At 49.2% G+C, this 17,857-nt stretch overlaps 1 protein-coding gene across 1 annotated transcript; it reads left to right on the top strand.

The window, feature by feature from the left end:
• Positions 1 to 2,970: 2,970 nt before the first annotated feature.
• On the top strand, positions 2,971 to 7,143 carry Zc3h10 (zinc finger CCCH-type containing 10). Its single transcript, XM_048418497.3, is given in 4 exon segments — positions 2,971 to 3,098; positions 3,876 to 3,939; positions 5,192 to 5,753; positions 5,755 to 7,143. Coding segments are annotated over 2 exon segments (1,308 nt in total). The 5' UTR covers positions 2,971 to 3,098; positions 3,876 to 3,939; positions 5,192 to 5,243; the 3' UTR covers positions 6,553 to 7,143.
• The last annotated feature ends 10,714 nt before the right edge of the window (positions 7,144 to 17,857 follow it).

The following is a 17,857-nucleotide window of genomic DNA, read 5'->3' as shown; positions in this document are numbered from 1 at the left end:
TTTTAAATCACTCTTCCATAGTTAGGTTTTTTTGGTTTTTGGTTTTGTTTTTTTGAGACAGCATTTCTCAGTGTAGCCCTGGTTGTCTGAAACTCACTTTGTAGACCAGGCTGGCCTTGAACTCATGGAGAGCTGCCTGCCTCTGCCTCCCTTCTGTGAACCTGGAACTCACTGGGCAGAGTAGGCTGGCTTAAAACTCATATCCTTGTCTTTATCTCCTGTAATTAAGTTGTGTGCCACCATATCCTGGTAGCCAGGCAGTGGTGGCTCATGCCTTTAATCCCAGCACTCTGGAGGCTGAGAAAGGTGGATCTCTAAATTTGAGGTCAGCCTGGTCTACAGAGCGAATTCTGGAACAGCCAGGGCTCCACAGAGAAACCCTGTCATGAAAAGCCAAGAGTTCGAAGCCCATGAGACCCTCTCAAAGCAGTAATAAGTGACAGGTGTTGTCCCGAGGACTTGAGTTCATTCCCAGCAACTCCCAGCAGCTTGTGAAGACTGCTTCTGGGGATCCAAATGCCCCTTCTGCCCTTGGCTGGCAACTGCATGGCCCTGCATATACAAACAGAGACACAAAGTAAAAAAAAGAAAAATTTCGAGGGATAGTGGCTTACAAGTGCAGCACCGTGGCTGTGCCTGCAGGGTGACAGCTTTCTCAGCTTGCCAGGTTCCATTCTCCCATTTCTAAGTTGTTTGTTTTGGTTTTCCAGATAGAATTTCTCTGTGTAACAGTTCTGGACGTCCTGGAACTCACTCTAGTAGAACCAGGCTGGCCTTTAACTCAGAGATCCGCCTTTCTCAGCCTCCAGAGTGCTGGGATTAAAGGTTTGTGCTACCTCTGCTCAGCTGTTTCTAAAATCTTAAATCTTTAGAATCTCAGCGATCAACTATTTCCGAAGTAGTTTAACTAGGGGAGGGGGAGAGGATCTGTGGGAGTCAAACCAAAACGAAACTAGGAATTATTTACTTATACATTTACTTTAGGCAAGGCCTCATTATGTAGACCAGGCTTGTCTTTAACACACAGAAATCTGCCTGCCTCTGCCTCCCAAGGGTCCCAAGAGTTGGTAATAAAGGTGCACACCAACAAGCCAGGCCGAAACCAGTAATTCTTTGTTTTGTTTTCCGAGATGGGGTTTCTCTGTGTAAGAGTTCTGGCTGTCCTGAAACTGTAAATCAGTTTGGCCGCGAACTCACTGAAATCCGCCTGCGTCTACCTCCCAAGAGCTGGGATTAAAGGTGTGCGCCACCACCGCCCTGGTCAAGCCAGTAATTCTTTTTACAAGCCACACCTATTCATAATAAAATGGAGGTATTTACCAAGAAACTGCAACTTCCAAGAAGCAACGCGGGAGAAGACGGAAGTTACTTTTTCTCCATCTAATTTTTTCTGTCCCATACTCGAGGCAGATGCTCATGCTGAAATAATACAATGCCCTTAAAATAAATCTTAGAGAAGGTGGGGCTTGATAACTCGCAGTCAAAATATTTGTTTCCCTCAGTAAGGCAGCCGGAAGTCGCTGTTACACGATTGAGCAGCACCGCCCCTAGGGGATCAGAAGGCGTGTCACCGGAAGTGACGACACGGAGCACGCCATTAAAAAGCACTAGACCGACTTCGCCGCTCTCTCGGCCTTAGCGCCATCTTCCTTGGTGAGTCTTGTTGTAGCCGGTCTTCGGGCTTCGAGTACAATCCGTTAACATCTGGCTTCTGCACTTACCATCGTCGCAGCAAATTAACTGTAACTTTTTTTTCTCTTTTGCCGTAGACACCCCTGCGCCATGAGAGCGAAGGTGAGCGTTCCTAAAGTGTTGAGCTTGGGGGCAGGCGGACCCAGGCAGTGAGTCTCCGCCATGGTCCCTCTCTGGGCTTTCAAAGGTGCTCAGGAGACGGTTGAAGAGGCCGACTAGAGCCACCTTAGCCCTTGGCCGAGGAAAGTGGGCTGGGAAACCACGGGGTTCGGATCTTAAGTTGATCTGCTGTTTAAGTGCAACCGATATTGCTACCAATTCTTTAATCCTTTGTCAACCTATTTTTCTGAGTACTATTGCTAACGTCCTTTTTTTCCCCCCCTCACGTGATCGCGTTTCTAGTGGAGGAAGAAGAGAATGCGTAGGTATGTTGATTGACTACTGAGAAGGGCGGTGGGGCTAAGCTTTGGGATTTCGTTAAAACTACAAGTTTAAACTGAAAGTGTCAGTGTCGGCGTGAGGGATCCAGGCGCTTCTGCGCACAATAAGAACGATTGCTCGTGTGCTTTGTCAGCCTTTGTATACAGTGCAGACTGGTTTACGGCTGAAAGGAAAAAAAATCTCAGCTGTTTGGTGTATTTTGCATCACAGGCTGAAGCGCAAGAGAAGAAAGATGAGGCAGAGGTCCAAGTAAACCCGCCTGTCCACCCACGAAGGCCGAAGGAGCAGAAGTAAGGGACGCTGGAGGCCGGGACGCTGGGACAAGTTGGACTGAGCTGCAGTCGGAAGAAGTCTCTGGACCCGAGACCTCGCCACCTGCGCGCAGAGACCACCGAGAGACCGCCTGCCGCCATGACAACAGCCCCGCTGGCCCTTTGCCCTGGACCTATGGCGTTCTGGACTAGTTCTGTCCTCACTTGTGGCCAATTGTAACTTGTGTACAATAAACCATCTTTGTCGCTGTCAGCTGAAGGATGCAATTGCTGTTACGTGTCTTTTGCGGCTCCATTGGGTGGGAAATTTTCAGTATAGCTTGGTCTGTACTGTGGAGTGTCCAGAGCCTGCATAGGCGACAGTCTGGGTGTTTTGTGATCCGGCTGGAACCAGAAGTTGGCTCTAGCGTGTGCGCAATGAAGCTCGAGCGTTCGCCATTCCTGTCCTGCGTTTTGCCTGCAGGCACAGCAGCTCGTCTTCCGGCTGGGCCGTGTTGCCATGGTGACGCGCAAGGCTTGCTGGGAGCTTCCTGCGGCTTGTATCGCGCAAAGGAGACCATAGAGTGTGGTTCCGGGTCTGGTGGCTAGAGCGTCACTGCTTCCGCAGGAAGCGGAAGAACCGTAGGGTGGGCGGCTCTTTGTCGAAGCTAGAGGACCGGCAGGCGGCAGCAGCAACTACGGCGGCGGCGGCAGGTGAGGGAGGCGGGAGACTTAGGTGGAGGCCGCGCCCGGAGGGGAGGAGTCGGGGCCGGCCCAGCGGCCGGGCTCTGCCGGGCCATACGAGCCCCCCTCCCCACGAACCGAGCTGGCTAGTCCTGGCTACCCAGAGCAGAACCCCTTTTCTGACTGACCCCGCTTCACGAGCAAACGCCAGCTCCGTGACGTCACAGCCCTGCCCATCCCCTCAGCCTGATGTCACCCCCTCCCCGCTCACTGTGCGCTTCCTCAGTGTCCCAGTCACCTGGTCCACGCTGTGTGCTGGCGCCACTTGACGGGGCCTGCCGAGCCCGAAGACTTCCCGGGAACTCTAGGGTGCTCGGGACCGTTTTAATCACCGCCCCCGAGGCTAATCTCGCCTTCCCACTCTACTGTCAGTTGTTGCCCTTGTCCAGCCTTCAGGTTCGGCGTCCCGAACTCCAACCCTAGACCGGACTCTGACCCCCATATCCTTCTCATCGTGAGGTAAAGCTCCCCTCATCCTTCACCAAGAACTGTTTTGTTTTTTTGTTTTTTTTTTTTTTCAGCAGACTTTATTGGTAGGCTCTAACCTTTATCCTTTTCCCTTAAGAGGTGACGTTCAGTTTGAACTTGTAAGACAATCCTGAAATGCCTCAAAGCTCTTAAGGTTTTGTCAAAATTCGTTCCAGTTTATGAAAACCACCCCATAGCCCTTCACGCTTTTCCCCTCTTCCACTCAAATCTCTATCTCTCTTTTTTTTTGCTTTTGTTTTTGTTTATTTTCTTGTTCAGAACCCAGCAGTGATGTGGGAGTGGAGACTCGCAGGAGCCCCGGACTTCACCTGAGCTACCTCAGGTATTAATTCTGGGATAATTGGGCGAGGAGAAGTATCGTCCTTTTCTGTTATCTGCTGCTGGTGGGACCTGAAACACAGGTCAGCCTTTGAGGACATTTATTCTTCACCTGGTCGTTAGGGTTTGTCTCTCCTTAGAACTTTGCTTTATTCTGGGGCAACTCTTCCGTTGTGCAGATTCTTGGGTATCTCTGGCCTCTGGTCTGATTAGTCATTTTAGGGAAATCTAAAGATTGTGTGAATGGGGAAATCGAGAAACGTATCCTTATGCCCAATGCAAAATGTATGAACTCCTATTTGGTCAGCAGGGGGAGCCTGAACACTACTTAGGAAACCTTTAGAATTTCAGACACGTGGTAGCAGGGACTCCAGTCTTCTGGGGGGGGGGGGATAGAGAGAAGGGAGGGCTAGAATTAGGGCAGTGGACTGACATTCCAGAGCTCTCCTGGGAAACAGGAGACTTAAAAAACTTTTATAGAGTCTATAAATAAAGAGGGTTTTTATGGGGTAGGGAGTACTGTGGTTTGATAGTGGGATCTTTTCATGGAGGCCGGGGTGGAGAATGGGGAAAGGTCACCATTCCTATGAAATTAACTCCTTCCCACCTTGACCTTGCTATAGTTTTGTCCTGGGGTCCTCCAGGTAGAGATGTGAACTGAGAACTTCTTTCCCTGAAGTGGAGGGGTCTGTGTGTGAGCAGGCTGGAGATGAACAAGCTTCAAGGACTGCCCTCCAACTGGTGACACCAGTCACCTGAAGGGTCACCCAGGATGTCTAAAACACTTGGAGACAGCAGCTAACGTCCCATGGAAGAGGGGATCAGGGATGTGTTGTTATTGGTGTCCCTTCATCCATAAATTCTTAAAGCGAAATAGCCTGTCTTAGAGCGCTGTCTCCAGTCTGTCTGTTCACACACCAACGCCTGTTTTCGTTTCTCTCCCACAATAAGAAGGGAAGGTAAAATATAACACTAGTCTCTCCCTGCCCCCTCCTTGGCTCATCATCATTTGTAAGAGTGGTTTCACTCAGCTCTCTTCCCTCCTCCGTTAGCCAGGCAAGTGTGAATCACTCCAAGCAAGACCAGGTGCACAAGGGCCTGGGCGGGGCTTCTGGCAAGGCAGCCAGGCCAGCTAGAGTTCTCCCTTAGATTCTCCTCTGCAGAGCCACTGCCCCAGAGGACTGCCCACTGTATAGTCAGGGAGAGTGGCAGCTTGCTGGAGGGCCCCTGTTTAACACGGTTCTCTTTCTTAACAGTCCCCAGGAGTGGCAAGAGAAAGAAGAAAACCCTGAGTTGGGGGGGACCAGGATGCCTGACCGGGACAACTATGCCAACGGCACTGGGAACAGCGGTGGAGTCCCTGGAGGTGGTGGCAGTGAGGAGGCCAGCGGGGCAGGGGCAGGCAGTGGGGGGGCCACCTCAGATGCCATCTGTAGAGACTTCCTGAGGAATGTGTGCAAGCGGGGCAAGCGCTGTCGGTACCGCCACCCGGACATGAGCGAGGTGTCCAACTTGGGGGTGAGCAAGAATGAATTTATTTTCTGCCATGACTTCCAAAACAAGGAGTGCAGCCGCCCAAACTGCCGCTTCATCCACGGCTCCAAGGAGGATGAGGACGGCTATAAGAAGACAGGGGAGCTACCTCCTCGGCTGAGGCAGAAAGTGGCGGCTGGGCTGGGTCTCTCCCCTGCTGACCTGCCCAATGGGAAGGAGGAGGTCCCTATCTGCCGCGACTTCCTCAAAGGGGACTGTCAGAGAGGCACCAAGTGCAAGTTCCGTCACCTGCAAAGGGATTTTGAATTTGATGCTCGAGGTGGAGGGGGGTACTGGAGGCGGGGGCTCAACAGGCTCCATTCCCTCGGGACGACGCCATGATCTCTATGATATCTACGACCTTCCTGAAAGGGGCTTTGAGGACCACGAGCCAGGCCCTAAGCGCCGGAGAGGTGGATGCTGCCCTCCTGATGGCCCCCATTTTGAGTCCTATGAATATAACTTGGCTCCGCCCCGTGGAGTAGAGTGCAGACTGCTAGAGGAGGAGAATGCCATGCTCAGGAAACGAGTGGAGGAGCTGAAGAAACAGGTCAGCAACCTGCTGGCCACCAATGAGGTACTTCTGGAACAAAATGCCCAATTCCGAAATCAGGCCAAGGTCATGACCCTGAGCTCCACTGCACCAGCGACTGAGCAGACCCTGGCCCCCACTGTGGGCACTGTGGCCACTTTTAACCATGGCATCGCCCAGACTCACACTACGCTGAGCAGTCAGGCTCTGCAGCCTCGCCCTGTGTCCCAGCAAGAACTTGTGGCCCCTGCTGGAGCCCCAGCTGCTCCCCCAACTAATGCTGCACCTCCTGCTGCTCCACCACCCCCACCTCCACACTTGAACCCAGAGATCACGCCACTGTCAGCCGCTTTGGCTCAAACCATCGCCCAGGGGATGGCACCCCCGCCTGTTTCCATGGCCCCGGTAGCTGTGTCTGTGGCCCCTGTGGCTCCTGTGGCTGTGTCCATGGCGCAGCCCTTGGCAGGAATCACAATGAGCCACACTACTACTCCGATGGTGACTTACCCCATTGCTTCCCAGAGCATGCGCATCACAGCCATGCCGCACTGACAGGACTAATGGACACTCTGCTCCCTGTCACAGCATCTGGGGCTGGGGTCATGGCCCTTCCCCACGTGCCCAGCCCTTCTGTCTGAAGGGCCACTCAAAAACTAGGACAAGAGACTACAAGGGAAGTACTTTGTAGAAGCATCTCCTGAGGCAGGGCTGTGCTTGAGGGTCTCTTGTCCTGCAGGCCTCTCCTATACAGAGGCTTGCATAGGAGGTGAGACTGAAGCCAGCAGAAAGAAGGGACTGAGGGACTGTGTTCACTCATAGGAGGTTGGAGATGTCCCTGGTCTTGTCCTCACGAACAGCACAGGTTCCAGCACTGGTATGGGAGAGAAAAATTCCCCACTCAGAGGGAAAACCAGGAAAGATCGGGAGAGTGGGTGTGCAGGAGAGAAGGCCTCACACAAGCCTTCAGGTGATTCGGGGCCCAGAAATGCTCCTGGGTCCCTGGGAAGGCTGGGACCATAATACTCCAGCCCAAAGACTAGGGGAACATTCATTTACCAAGCTTGGCCTGGAAATCTGTAGGGCAGTGCCCACTACTTTCCAAAGAAATAAAAGAACATTATTTTTTAACAAAGAAAGTAAAAATTGCTTAGATGACTGTTGGGGAAGATGGGAGCATAAAGTAGATTTAATGCCAAAACTAAGGTAAAGATCTGCCCTCATGTAGCTTGTGTAAGTTGGGTGGATGCCAGCGATGAAGGGCAGAGATGTAAAATATCCAAATGGGACTTTGGTCTGGGGAAGGCACTTTGTGGGATAAAAGAAATGGAGCCACCTAGTCTAGTTTAAAAATAGCCCCATCTGTTTCTAGTCTCTGTCTTCATGTGCTGTTCCCAGATTGCCTTAGTAACCAGGGCTCTTAGGGTCATTTAGGGGGGCAGGTAATGAGGAGGGTGTATGCACTGAGAAATGGGGATATGGGGTGTTATGTAGTTGACAGATACTTCCCTTGTTCAAACAGTGGGACAGGTGGTGTTGCCTCTTGGAGCTGTTGATGGCAGCTTGTGTCCTGCTCCAGCACTTCATGGCCAGAACTTTAAGCTTTCCAGGCTTCAGTCATGCTAGGAAAAGGCAGATGTGTATTTGCACACCGCTAATCCTAGCACTTGGGAGGAGGGGACCAGAGGATCCGGAGTTCAAGGTCAACCTGAGGCCTCACCACACACACACAAAAATAATATAGGAAAAGGTGTTGATCCTTTCTTCTCTGTCTCTACACAAGAACAGAAGGTTTTAAGCCACATGAGAGTCATTAAGTAGCTGGGCGGTGGTGGTGCACGCCTTTAAGCCCAGTACTCGGAAGGCAGAGGCAGGTGGATCAATGTGAATAAGAGGCCAGCCTGGTCTACAAGAGCTAGCTCCAGGACAGGCTCCAAAGCTACAGAGAAACCCTGTCTCAAGAGAACAAACAAACAAAAAGATCAGTGGCCCCAATAGCTAAACTTTAGTGTCTCCTCCATCTATGGCTAATGTAAGGGAGACAGGTGTCTATTGGGGCAGCAGTCCTTGGTATAGGAAGTGATACTTGGTTGTGCCTGCTTCCACTGCATTACCTATGCTCTCACCTGGTTGATTTCAGGGTGGCCATACCTGGATTTGGAGATGGGGTGCTTGATCATGGTCAGCCCTTGAAAAAGAATTTCTTAAACTTGGGGAATGCCAGCCCAGCAGGTGTTGGTGCACGCCTCTAGTTCCAGCACTCGGGAGGCAGAGGCAGGTGGATCTCTGAGTTTGAGGCCAGTTTGGTCTGCAAGAGCTAGTTCCAGGACAGGCTCCAAAGCTACAGAGAAACCCTGTCTTGAAAAACCAAAAAAAAAAAAAAAAAAAAAAAAAAGAAAGAGTGGGGGATGCTGTAGCACATGCCTATAGTTGTAGCTGCTCACGAGGCTGGAGTCATGGGAAGAACTAAAGACAGAGTGTGGGTCAGTTGGGATGGGGAGATGGCTCAGTGGGTAAAGGTACCAACCACATTGGCCTGAGGTCAAGCCTTGAGTTCCACATAGAAGAGAACCAATTCTTTGATCTGGAGAGATGGCTCAGCAGTTAAGAGCACTGACTTCTCTTCCAGAGGACCTGGATTCAGTTCCCAGCAACCACATGGTGACTCACAGCCATCCATAAAGAGATCTAGTGTCCTCTTTGTCATGCAGGCATGCATGTAGGCAGAACACTGTATATAATAAATAAATGAATCTCTTGAAAAGAAAACAAGAAGCCGGGCAGTGATGGCACATGTCTTCAATCCCAGCATTCAGGAGGCAGAGGCAGGTGAACCTCTGAGTTCAAGGCCAACCTAGTCTACAAGAGCTGGTTCCAGGACAGGCTCCAAAGCCACAGAGAAACCTTGTCTGGGGGGGAAGGGGGGGAGGGCAGGGGAAAGAAGAGAATCAACTCTTATAAATGGGCTCTGAGCTCCAAACATGTACCATGGCCTGTGCAGCCTGTACATTCTCTCACACTTTTTTTTTTTTTAAGATTTATTTATTAGGTATACAACATTCCTTCCATGTATGCTTGCAGGCCAGAAGAGGGCACCAGATCTCATTATAGATGGCTGTGAGCCACCATGTGGTTGCTGGGAATTGAACTTGGGACCTCTGGAAGAGCAGTCGGTGCTCTTAACCTCTGAGCCATGTCTCCAGCCCCATCTCACACTTTTTTTAAAAAAAAGATTTATTATGGCAGGGCATTGGTGACCCAAGCCTTTAATCCCAGTACTCGGGAGTCAGAGGAAGGTGGATCTCTGTGAGTTCATGGCCAGTCTGGTCTACAAGAGCTAGTTCCAGGACAGGCTTCAAAGCTACACAGAGAAACTGTCAAAAAAAAAAAAAAAAAAAAAGAGAGAGAGAGAGAGAGAGAGAGATTTATTATGTATCCAGTGTTTTGCCTGCAGGCCAGAAAAAGAACAGACAGTTGTGAGCTATCATGTCCTTGCTGGGAACTGAGCTGAGGATCTCTGGAAGAGCAGCTGGTGCTCTTAAGCACTGAGCATTATTCTAGCCACCCCTTTTTCTTGAGACAGGGATTTTTTCCTGTGTGGTTCTGGCTGTCCTGGGTCTCCCTCTGTAGACCAGGCTGGCCTTAAACTCAGAGATCCAACTGCCTCTGCCTCCCGAATGCTAAGATTAAATAAAGGTGTGTGCCCATATCTGGCACATAAAATCTATTTATTTATTTTTTGTAGCTTTGGAGTCTGTCCTGGAACTTGCTCTGTAGACCAGACAGGCCTTGAAATCACAGAGATCCACCTGCCCCCTAAGTGCTGGGATTAAAGGTGTGCTCCACCACTGCCCAGCATAGCATATACAATTTTTTTTTTAAATGGGGAACTATTACTTACAGATTTTAGAAACATCTTGTTAAACTTAAAAATGTTTGTTTTGACACAGTAATATACATGTAGTTGAAACTGGGTCTAATGTTCTCTGCAGTGGAAGGGAACATGCACCATTGAGCATCGGAGGATGCCCCAACATGAAGTGATAGAACTTAGATGGGGGTGGGGCATGGTGGCACAAACCTGCAGTCCCCGCTCTTGGAAGAAAGAGGCAGAAGGTGCTCTGGCAGAGGACCTACGTTTGGTTCCCAGAACCCACATTGGGCAGCTCTTAACCACCTGTAACCCCGTCTCTCAGAGGTGTCTGACATCTGGACTCTGAAAGCACCTGCACTCCGCACGCACACGCCACACAGAGACACTGTGTGTCCGCATGTGCATGTGCGCGCGTGAACACACACACTTAATTTTAAAAGGGGAGAAATCTGATTTGGGGGATTTAAGGAAGTGAGTGTCCATCTGGATTGGGGATTGTCAAAAAGGAGGCAGGGATCACCCTACAGCTGGGCATCTCTAAAGGGAGGGCAGGCTACAGGGTTAGAGCTGTGGGGGTGGTGGAGCAGCGGTCCCAGCTCAGGAGCAGATGCTTGTTTCTTTGTCCCTGTACACTGACCTTGTTTTGTGCTTACAGTTATGGACTGAAGACCGGGCGGTGGCACATGCCTAGTTCCAGGACAGTTAGGGCTGGTACACAGTGAAACCCTTGTCTCAACAAACAACAACAACAAAAATTCCTTGTCTTCATCACAGTCATTGAATGACAGAGGGTGTTGGGTTTTGAGTTTTTTGGGGGTTTTGGTTTTTTGTTTTTGTGTTTTTTTGTTTATTGTTTGTTTGTTTTGTTTTGTTTTTGAGTCAAGGTTTCTCTGTGTAATAGCCCTAGCTATCCTGGAACTAGTTCTTGTAGACCAGGCTGACTTCAAACTCACAGAAATCCGCCTGCCTCTGTCTCCCAAGTACTGGGATTAATGGCGTGTGCCACCACTGCCTGGCATGATGGTCTTGTGCTAATATTTTGTATTAGGCTGAACACCAAAACTGTGAGCCCATCAGCTCAGCTCTGTCAGGCCAGCTCCTAGACAGCATGAGATAATGTGTGTGGTGTGGGTGTGCTTAAGCTATGTAGATAGTATGTGCGTGTGTGCACATTTGCTCATGTTCACGTTCCCAGTTCCAGTACTCCCCTCCCTCGCCCCCCCCCCCCCCCCGCCCAAACTGGAGAGATGACTCAGTGGTTCAGTGCATTGTCTACTCTTCAGGAGACCATGTTTGGTTTCCAGCCCCCACACGGCTGCTCACTGCAGTCTGTACCTTCAGTTCCAGGCGTCCAACACCCTCTTCTGGTTTCTGTAGATTCTACAACACATGGTGCAAAGATGGGAACTCAAGCACACACAAACACACATAAAGTAAATGATCAACAACAAAGCATTCCAGGCTAGCCTTGGCTACTTAGCAAGTTCAAAGCCAGTCAGGGTTACATGAGAGCCTGCCTCAAAAACACAAGAAACCACCACACTTTGTGAACTTTGGGAGGAGGTGAATAATCCCCTCTTCACCTCAGGGTGCCGACAGCACACCATATTAACCAGCCCTTTGAAACCAGCTTGAGAAGTCAATGAGTTTTATTTATTTATTTATTTGGTCTTCTGTGTGTAGCCCTGGTTGTCCTGGAACTCGCTCTGGTGACCAGGATGGCTTCAAACTCACAGAGATCTGCCTGCCTCTGCCTCCAAAGTGCTGGGATTTAAGGTGTGCGCCACCACCACCTGTATCATTAGGGTCACTTTAAGGAACATTAATGAAGTGATGCCCAACAGCGCTATCAAGGGTCCCCTCAACATGCGTGATAATTCCACAGAGCCACATAAGTGGACTCTCTCACCCATGCCTTATGGACTCTAGCACCTCATGAGTCCCTGTGACACAGGGCAAGATTACTGGGGAAGGATGGCACAGGAGGGAGTGAATTGCTGGACTCTCACGAGGAGGGCTCTAATGACCCTACACCATCTATGGGGCAACCTCAGCAGGACAAAGATCTTGCAGAGGGAGGGGTATTTGTAGGGTATCATAGCTGCTCTGATCAAGACAGCGAACGGAGAGTGGAGCTAATACAGGAGCCTCAGACCAAGAGGGCAGTAGACAGAGACCCGGGTAGCCAAAATGACTGGTTCTACAGGGATCAGAGACGCTGGGAGAAGGGCAGCCTGATCCTGGGCTGGAGAGTTTGGAGGAGGTGGCAGGATGTGCCAGACAGGAGACTCTGTAACAGGTAGGGATTGAGGGAGGCCGGTGGCCTGAGTCCACTTTGACAAGTTAATAGGCACTCAATTAGCCTTTTGTCCCGGGTCTGAGTCTAGCGAACAGTGCTTGCTGCTTTGGACATCTTCAAGAGTTCACCCGGCCTGCTAGCAAGAGCTCATCACTGCTGAATCTGGAGGAGGCAGGAGGGTGATGGGAGCCAACCAACTGCACGCAATTCTGCCTTGGGGCGGGGCAGGGGGAGGCATGTTCTTGGGGGCGGGGTTGGAGGATATCGGTGGGAAAGGCTGAGGGAATGAGATCTTCTCTGCAGCCACGAGGAAGCCATCGTCCCTCCAGGGTACAACTGTCCAGTGTGCTGCTTTAAGGTCACCTGTCCTCCCGCTCACGACTTCTCATTCGCTGCCCTGTAAGTAAGCCTAATAACGCACTCAGCCCCGGGTGAACTGGGTACAATTGTACCTTAGTCTTTGGAACTTTAGAATTAGGGGTGGGCATCGTGTTTGTCTACAGGGAAGGAATTTTCCAAACACTTGCCATAGTTGGCAGGGTGTAACAAAACCCAGGATGAGTTTGGGAAGAACATGGTACTGATCCTGCTAGAAGCATGCCCCGGACAGCTGAAGTGTCGCGGTCTGAAGGTAGGTTGGTTATAGAGAGACATGGTGGCTTGTCCCTATAGGGCTTGTGGGGGCGCTGACAGAGGCATGGGTAATATAGAGGATATTGACACACAGAACTGGTGGGGTTACCTGAAAGTAGGGTGTCTGTAGGGGGATCCCTGGTGGCGTTCTTCTGTGTAGTCTAAAGTGACAACAGGTCGATGAGTGGGGTCCACCAGTGACTATGGAGATGCCCGGAGAGTAACACACCAGAGACCAGGGCAGCGGAAGCGCCTGCAGGGCTCGCCGAGACACTACTGGGGGTTAGGAAGAAATAATCTCTGGGCCAGATGTGGTGACACACACATTCTTATTTTAATTAAATTTTTATACTTTTTTATTGATATTTATTGAGCTCTACATTTTTCTCTGCTCCCCTCCCTGCTCTTCCCTCCCCCTTTAACCTTCCCCCAAGGTCCCCATGCTCCCAATTTACTCAGGAGATCTTGTCTTTTTATACTTTCTACTTCCCATGTAGATTAGATCTATGTAAGTTTCTCTTAGTGTCTGCATTGTTGTCTAAGTTCTCTGGGATTGTGGTTTGTAGGCTGGCTTTCTTTGCTTTATGTTTAAAAACCACCTATGAGTGAGTACATGTGATAATTGTCTTTCTGTGTCTGGGTTACCTCACTCAAAATAATGTTTTCTAGCTCCATCCATTTTCCTGCAAAATTCAAGCTGTCATTATTTTTTTTCTGCTGTGTAGTACTCCATTGTGTAAATGTACCACATTTTTCTTATCCATTCTTCAATAGAGGAGCATTTAGGTTGTTTCCAGGTTCTGGCTATGACAAACAAAGCTGCTATGAACATAGTTGAGCACATGTCCTTGTGGCACGACTGAGCATCCTTTGGATATATACCCAAAAGTGGTATTACTGGGTCTTGAGGAAGGTTGTGTCCTACTTTTCTGAGAAATCGCCACACTGACATCCAAAGGGGTTGTACCAGCTTGCATTCTCACCAGCAATGCAGAAGTGTTCCCTTTTCCCCACAACCTCTCCAGCATAATTAATTAATTTTTAAAATTTTACATGCCAACCATGGTTTCTCCTCCTCCCTTCTTCCCGTTCTCTCTCCCTCCTCCTTCCTTCCCACCCCCCAATCTACTCCTCAGAAAGGGGTAGGCCTCCCATGGGAGTCAACAAAGCATCAAGGCTGAGCAAGGCATTTCACCATGGGGAATAGATCCCAGAAAGCCAGCTCATGCACCAGGGACAGATTCTGATCCTACTGCTAAGGGCCCCACAAACAAACCAAGCTACACAAATGTCTCCCACATACAGAGGGCCTAAGTTGGTCCCATGTAGGCTCCCTATCTGTTGGTCCAGAGTCCATGAGCTCCCAGGAGTTTGGGTCAGCTGTCTCTGGGTTTCCCCACCATGATCTTGACTGCCCCCCTCCCCACTTTCTCATATGATCCCTCTTCCCTCTCTTCAGCTGGACTCCTGGAACTTGGCCCAGAGCTTGACTGGTGACTTTTTTGTTGTTTATTTTTTTAATATTTATTTATTTGTTTATTATGTATACAATATTCTGTCTGTGTGTATGTCTGCAGACCAGAAGAGGGCACCAGATCTCATTACAGATGGTTGTGAGCCACCATGTGGTTGCCGGGAATTGAACTCAGGACCTTTGGAAGAGCAGGCAATGCTCTTAACCACTGAGCCATCTCTCCAGCCCCTGTTGTTTGTTTTTCAAGACAGGGTTTTTCTGTAGCTTTGGAGCCTATCCTGGAACTTCCTCTGTAGACCAAACTGGCCTCGAACTCACAGAGATCCTCTTGACTCTGCCTCCTAAGTGCTGGGATTAATTGCGCCCCCAACACACTTTTAATCCCAGTACTCAGTAGGTAGAGGCAGGTGGATCTCTGAGTTTGAAGCCAGCCTGGGCTACATAGTGAAGCCCTCATAACAACAACATGTGAACGCCTGTTAAGTGAATCATACATGGGGAAGTAGTTCTCAAAACATTCAAAAGCCAGGTGTTGCTGTGGAATTCTTGGGAGCTCTATGGGTTGTATAAGGCCCAAGTGATACTCAGCAAGGTGGTTAAGAGAAGTCTACAGCAGCCAGGGCCTGCACATGCGGAAGGTGAGCGAGGCTATGTAGTGAGGGTAGAAATGGGTGCTCCCAGGAGCTGGAAGGTTGCTAGTCAGGAGTCCCAGTGCTAGGACTGGGCCGTCTCCCTGGGAGCTGTTGGCCATAGAGGTCCTAGAGGCCCCTGAAGTGTAAAGGCTACTAGTAGGTAACTATATATCTTGGTTGCTATGGTAGTTATGTTAAACTCTTTGGACTCTTTTGGGGGGCCCACCACCCGGCTCTCAAATAAGTCACACAGAGGCTTATTCTTAGTTATAAATGTCCGGCCTTAGCTTGGCTTATTTCTGGCCCACTTTTCTTAATTTATATTATTCCCTCTACCTTTTGTCTCTGGGCTTTCTCTTTCTCTTATTTCCTTAAATCTTACTCTTGCTCCATGGATTGCTGTGTAGCTGCGTGGCTGGCCCCTAGCGTCCTCCTCCTCCGAGGGCTATTTCCCTTCCAACCCCCTTCTCCCAGTTTTCTCGTATATTTTCTCTCTGCCTGCCAGACCCACCTAGCCTTTCTCCTGCCTCACTATTGGTCATTCAGAGCTTTTTTAGGCCATCAGGTGTTCTAGACAGGCCAAGTATCACAGCTTCACAGAGTTAAACAAATGCAACATAAACAAGAGTATCACACCTTAATATTCCCAACAGGTTGTAATGGTAACCTACTGCTGAAGATGTCACATGCTTCGGTCACAGGACTCAGAGAAATAAAGCTAGGGTTAGACAGGAAGTATCCCCCTCCTCCCAACTAGCTCCTGTAAGTTCCAGAGGGTGCTGCTAGGGATGCTGGGTAGACTGAGGTCCAAATCCTGTCCAGCTGCGGGTCCTGTGTGCTTTGTGATGGATGTGGCAGCTAGTGCAAGAGCCCGCCTTCTGATAGGATGTAAGGCTGTTTCACTGGGGGAAAGACAGGTCTGCAAGTGCAAACTTAAACACCTGTGAGCAGAGGAGCCCTAGGCTCCGGTGGAGAGCGACTGCTGTCACCTGGTTATGGGATGCCCTAGGTCAGGCGACTTCCCACATACTTTCAGTCATACATAGGCTGTTTCTACCGTCCGTGACCACTCAGATTGTTCTTCTTTTCTGTTCTCATGCTTTTCCTCGCGGGTGTTTGTAGAAGCCACCTCTGGAGACAGAAAGGGCACAAGGGTGGGTACCTCACTGGAGTTAGAATGGTCAGCTTGTTTCCCCCAACTCCCAGGTTCAGGGATCCTTGTGCAAGAGGCATGGAAAGAATGTAAGAGCTGGAAGAAGGGGGTAGAGGTTTTGTGCGGGACTAACTTCCAGCCCGAACTGCCGTCTAGGAGTTCTGCTGGGCCTGCTCTCCTAGAAGAAGGAGGCAGAAGGGTCATGGGACCCTCATCTGAGTATCCAGCCAACCCTGCCAACCAGCTCTAAGCAGTTTTGCCCTAATTGACTTGGGTTCGTGGTTCTTGGGGGTGGGGCTGGAGGATATCAGTGGGAAAGGCTGAGGGAATGAGGTCTTTTCTACGCAGCCATGAGGAAGCCATCGTCCCTCCTCAGGACAGACTGTCTAGTGAGCCGCTTTAAGGTCACCTGTTCTCCCGCTCACGACTTCTCATTCGCTGCTCTGTAAATAAACCTAGTAACTCACTGGGTCCCCCTCGGGGAACTTTGGTTGTCATTGAAACTTTAGAATGAAGGATATATTGTGTGTCTCTCTCAGAGGAGTTTTAGCAACACTGCTCTTACAGAGGACCTGAGTGTGGTTCCCAAATCACAGTTCACAGCTGCCTGGCATGTGCACACCACTCACACACACGTGCGCGCGCGCGAGCACACACACACACACACACACATGCACGCACACACACATGCATGTGCATGCACATGCACACACACATGTACACACACAAATGAGATCTGTTTGTCTGTGCATATGCACATGCATGTGTGCTGATTCACAGGAGTAGATTGGTGCTTCCAGGAGCAATCATGTCTCACGTCAACAGAACCCTAAGTTATTTAAATGCCATATACTATAGATCTTCAAAGTGGTTGAAGATTACCTATCTATGCAGAATACAATCTCAATGTATCTAAAGAACCTAATTAGTCTGACTATAAGTATAACAAATATGATTGACTATTGACCTATAATACGTAATACCTGTATAACTTAAAGACTAAGACTTCATATCAGAAATATTAAATTATCTTTAAACAACTGTGCAGTAAATGAGGACAATGACCTCAAAACGTATAAATATCTTGATCAGAGGTAGAAATATATAGTGCAATATGATAAATATATCCTAAAAATTGTATCAATATACAAAATGTCTTAAACAGAGGTAGAAACATGCATGCGTACAATCTGACAAAATAACTTTACATAGGTGTACCAATCTTGTAAATAGAAATAACATATTAGCCAGGCAGTGGTGGCGTATGCCTTTAATCCCAGCACTCGGGCGGCAGAGGCAGGCAGATCTCTGTGAGTTTGAGGCCAGCCTGGTTGGTCTACAAGAACTAGTTCCAGGACAGTCTTCAAAGGTACAGAGTTTCAAAACCCTGTTCTGAAAAAAAAAAAAAAAAACAAAAAAAAGAAAGAAAAAGAAGTAGCACATTCATTATAACAAATATAATCTAAACTTGTATCATTATACAAGAATCTATACCAATGTACCATTACCCACTATTATTATTATTAATGTGAGTAAGTTCACACTAAACGACCTATTGTCCCCTTCAATTTTCCCTCTTTTTTTTTTCAAGGCAACCTCTGGGCCTACATAATTTCCACCCCAACCCTGAACCCTGGACAAGTAATAATCAACCCCTAAATGGTGTCCTTAATCCTAAGGACAAACTTTGTTAGAAGAGGGGATGTCGTCTTCTAGAATTGCTTTCGGCTGTCATGAGGGTGATGTTCTTTCTATGGGATCCTGTAAAAGTAAAGTTATGGCTAAGTTTCAAGAT

The sequence above is a fragment of the Myodes glareolus genome, chromosome 26 (genome assembly GCF_982192425.1).
Source record: "Myodes glareolus chromosome 26, mMyoGla1.1, whole genome shotgun sequence".
NCBI lineage: Eukaryota > Metazoa > Chordata > Mammalia > Rodentia > Cricetidae > Myodes > Myodes glareolus.
The sequence above is the reverse complement of the archived record's forward strand: the minus strand, read 5'-3'. Positions and strand labels throughout refer to the sequence as shown.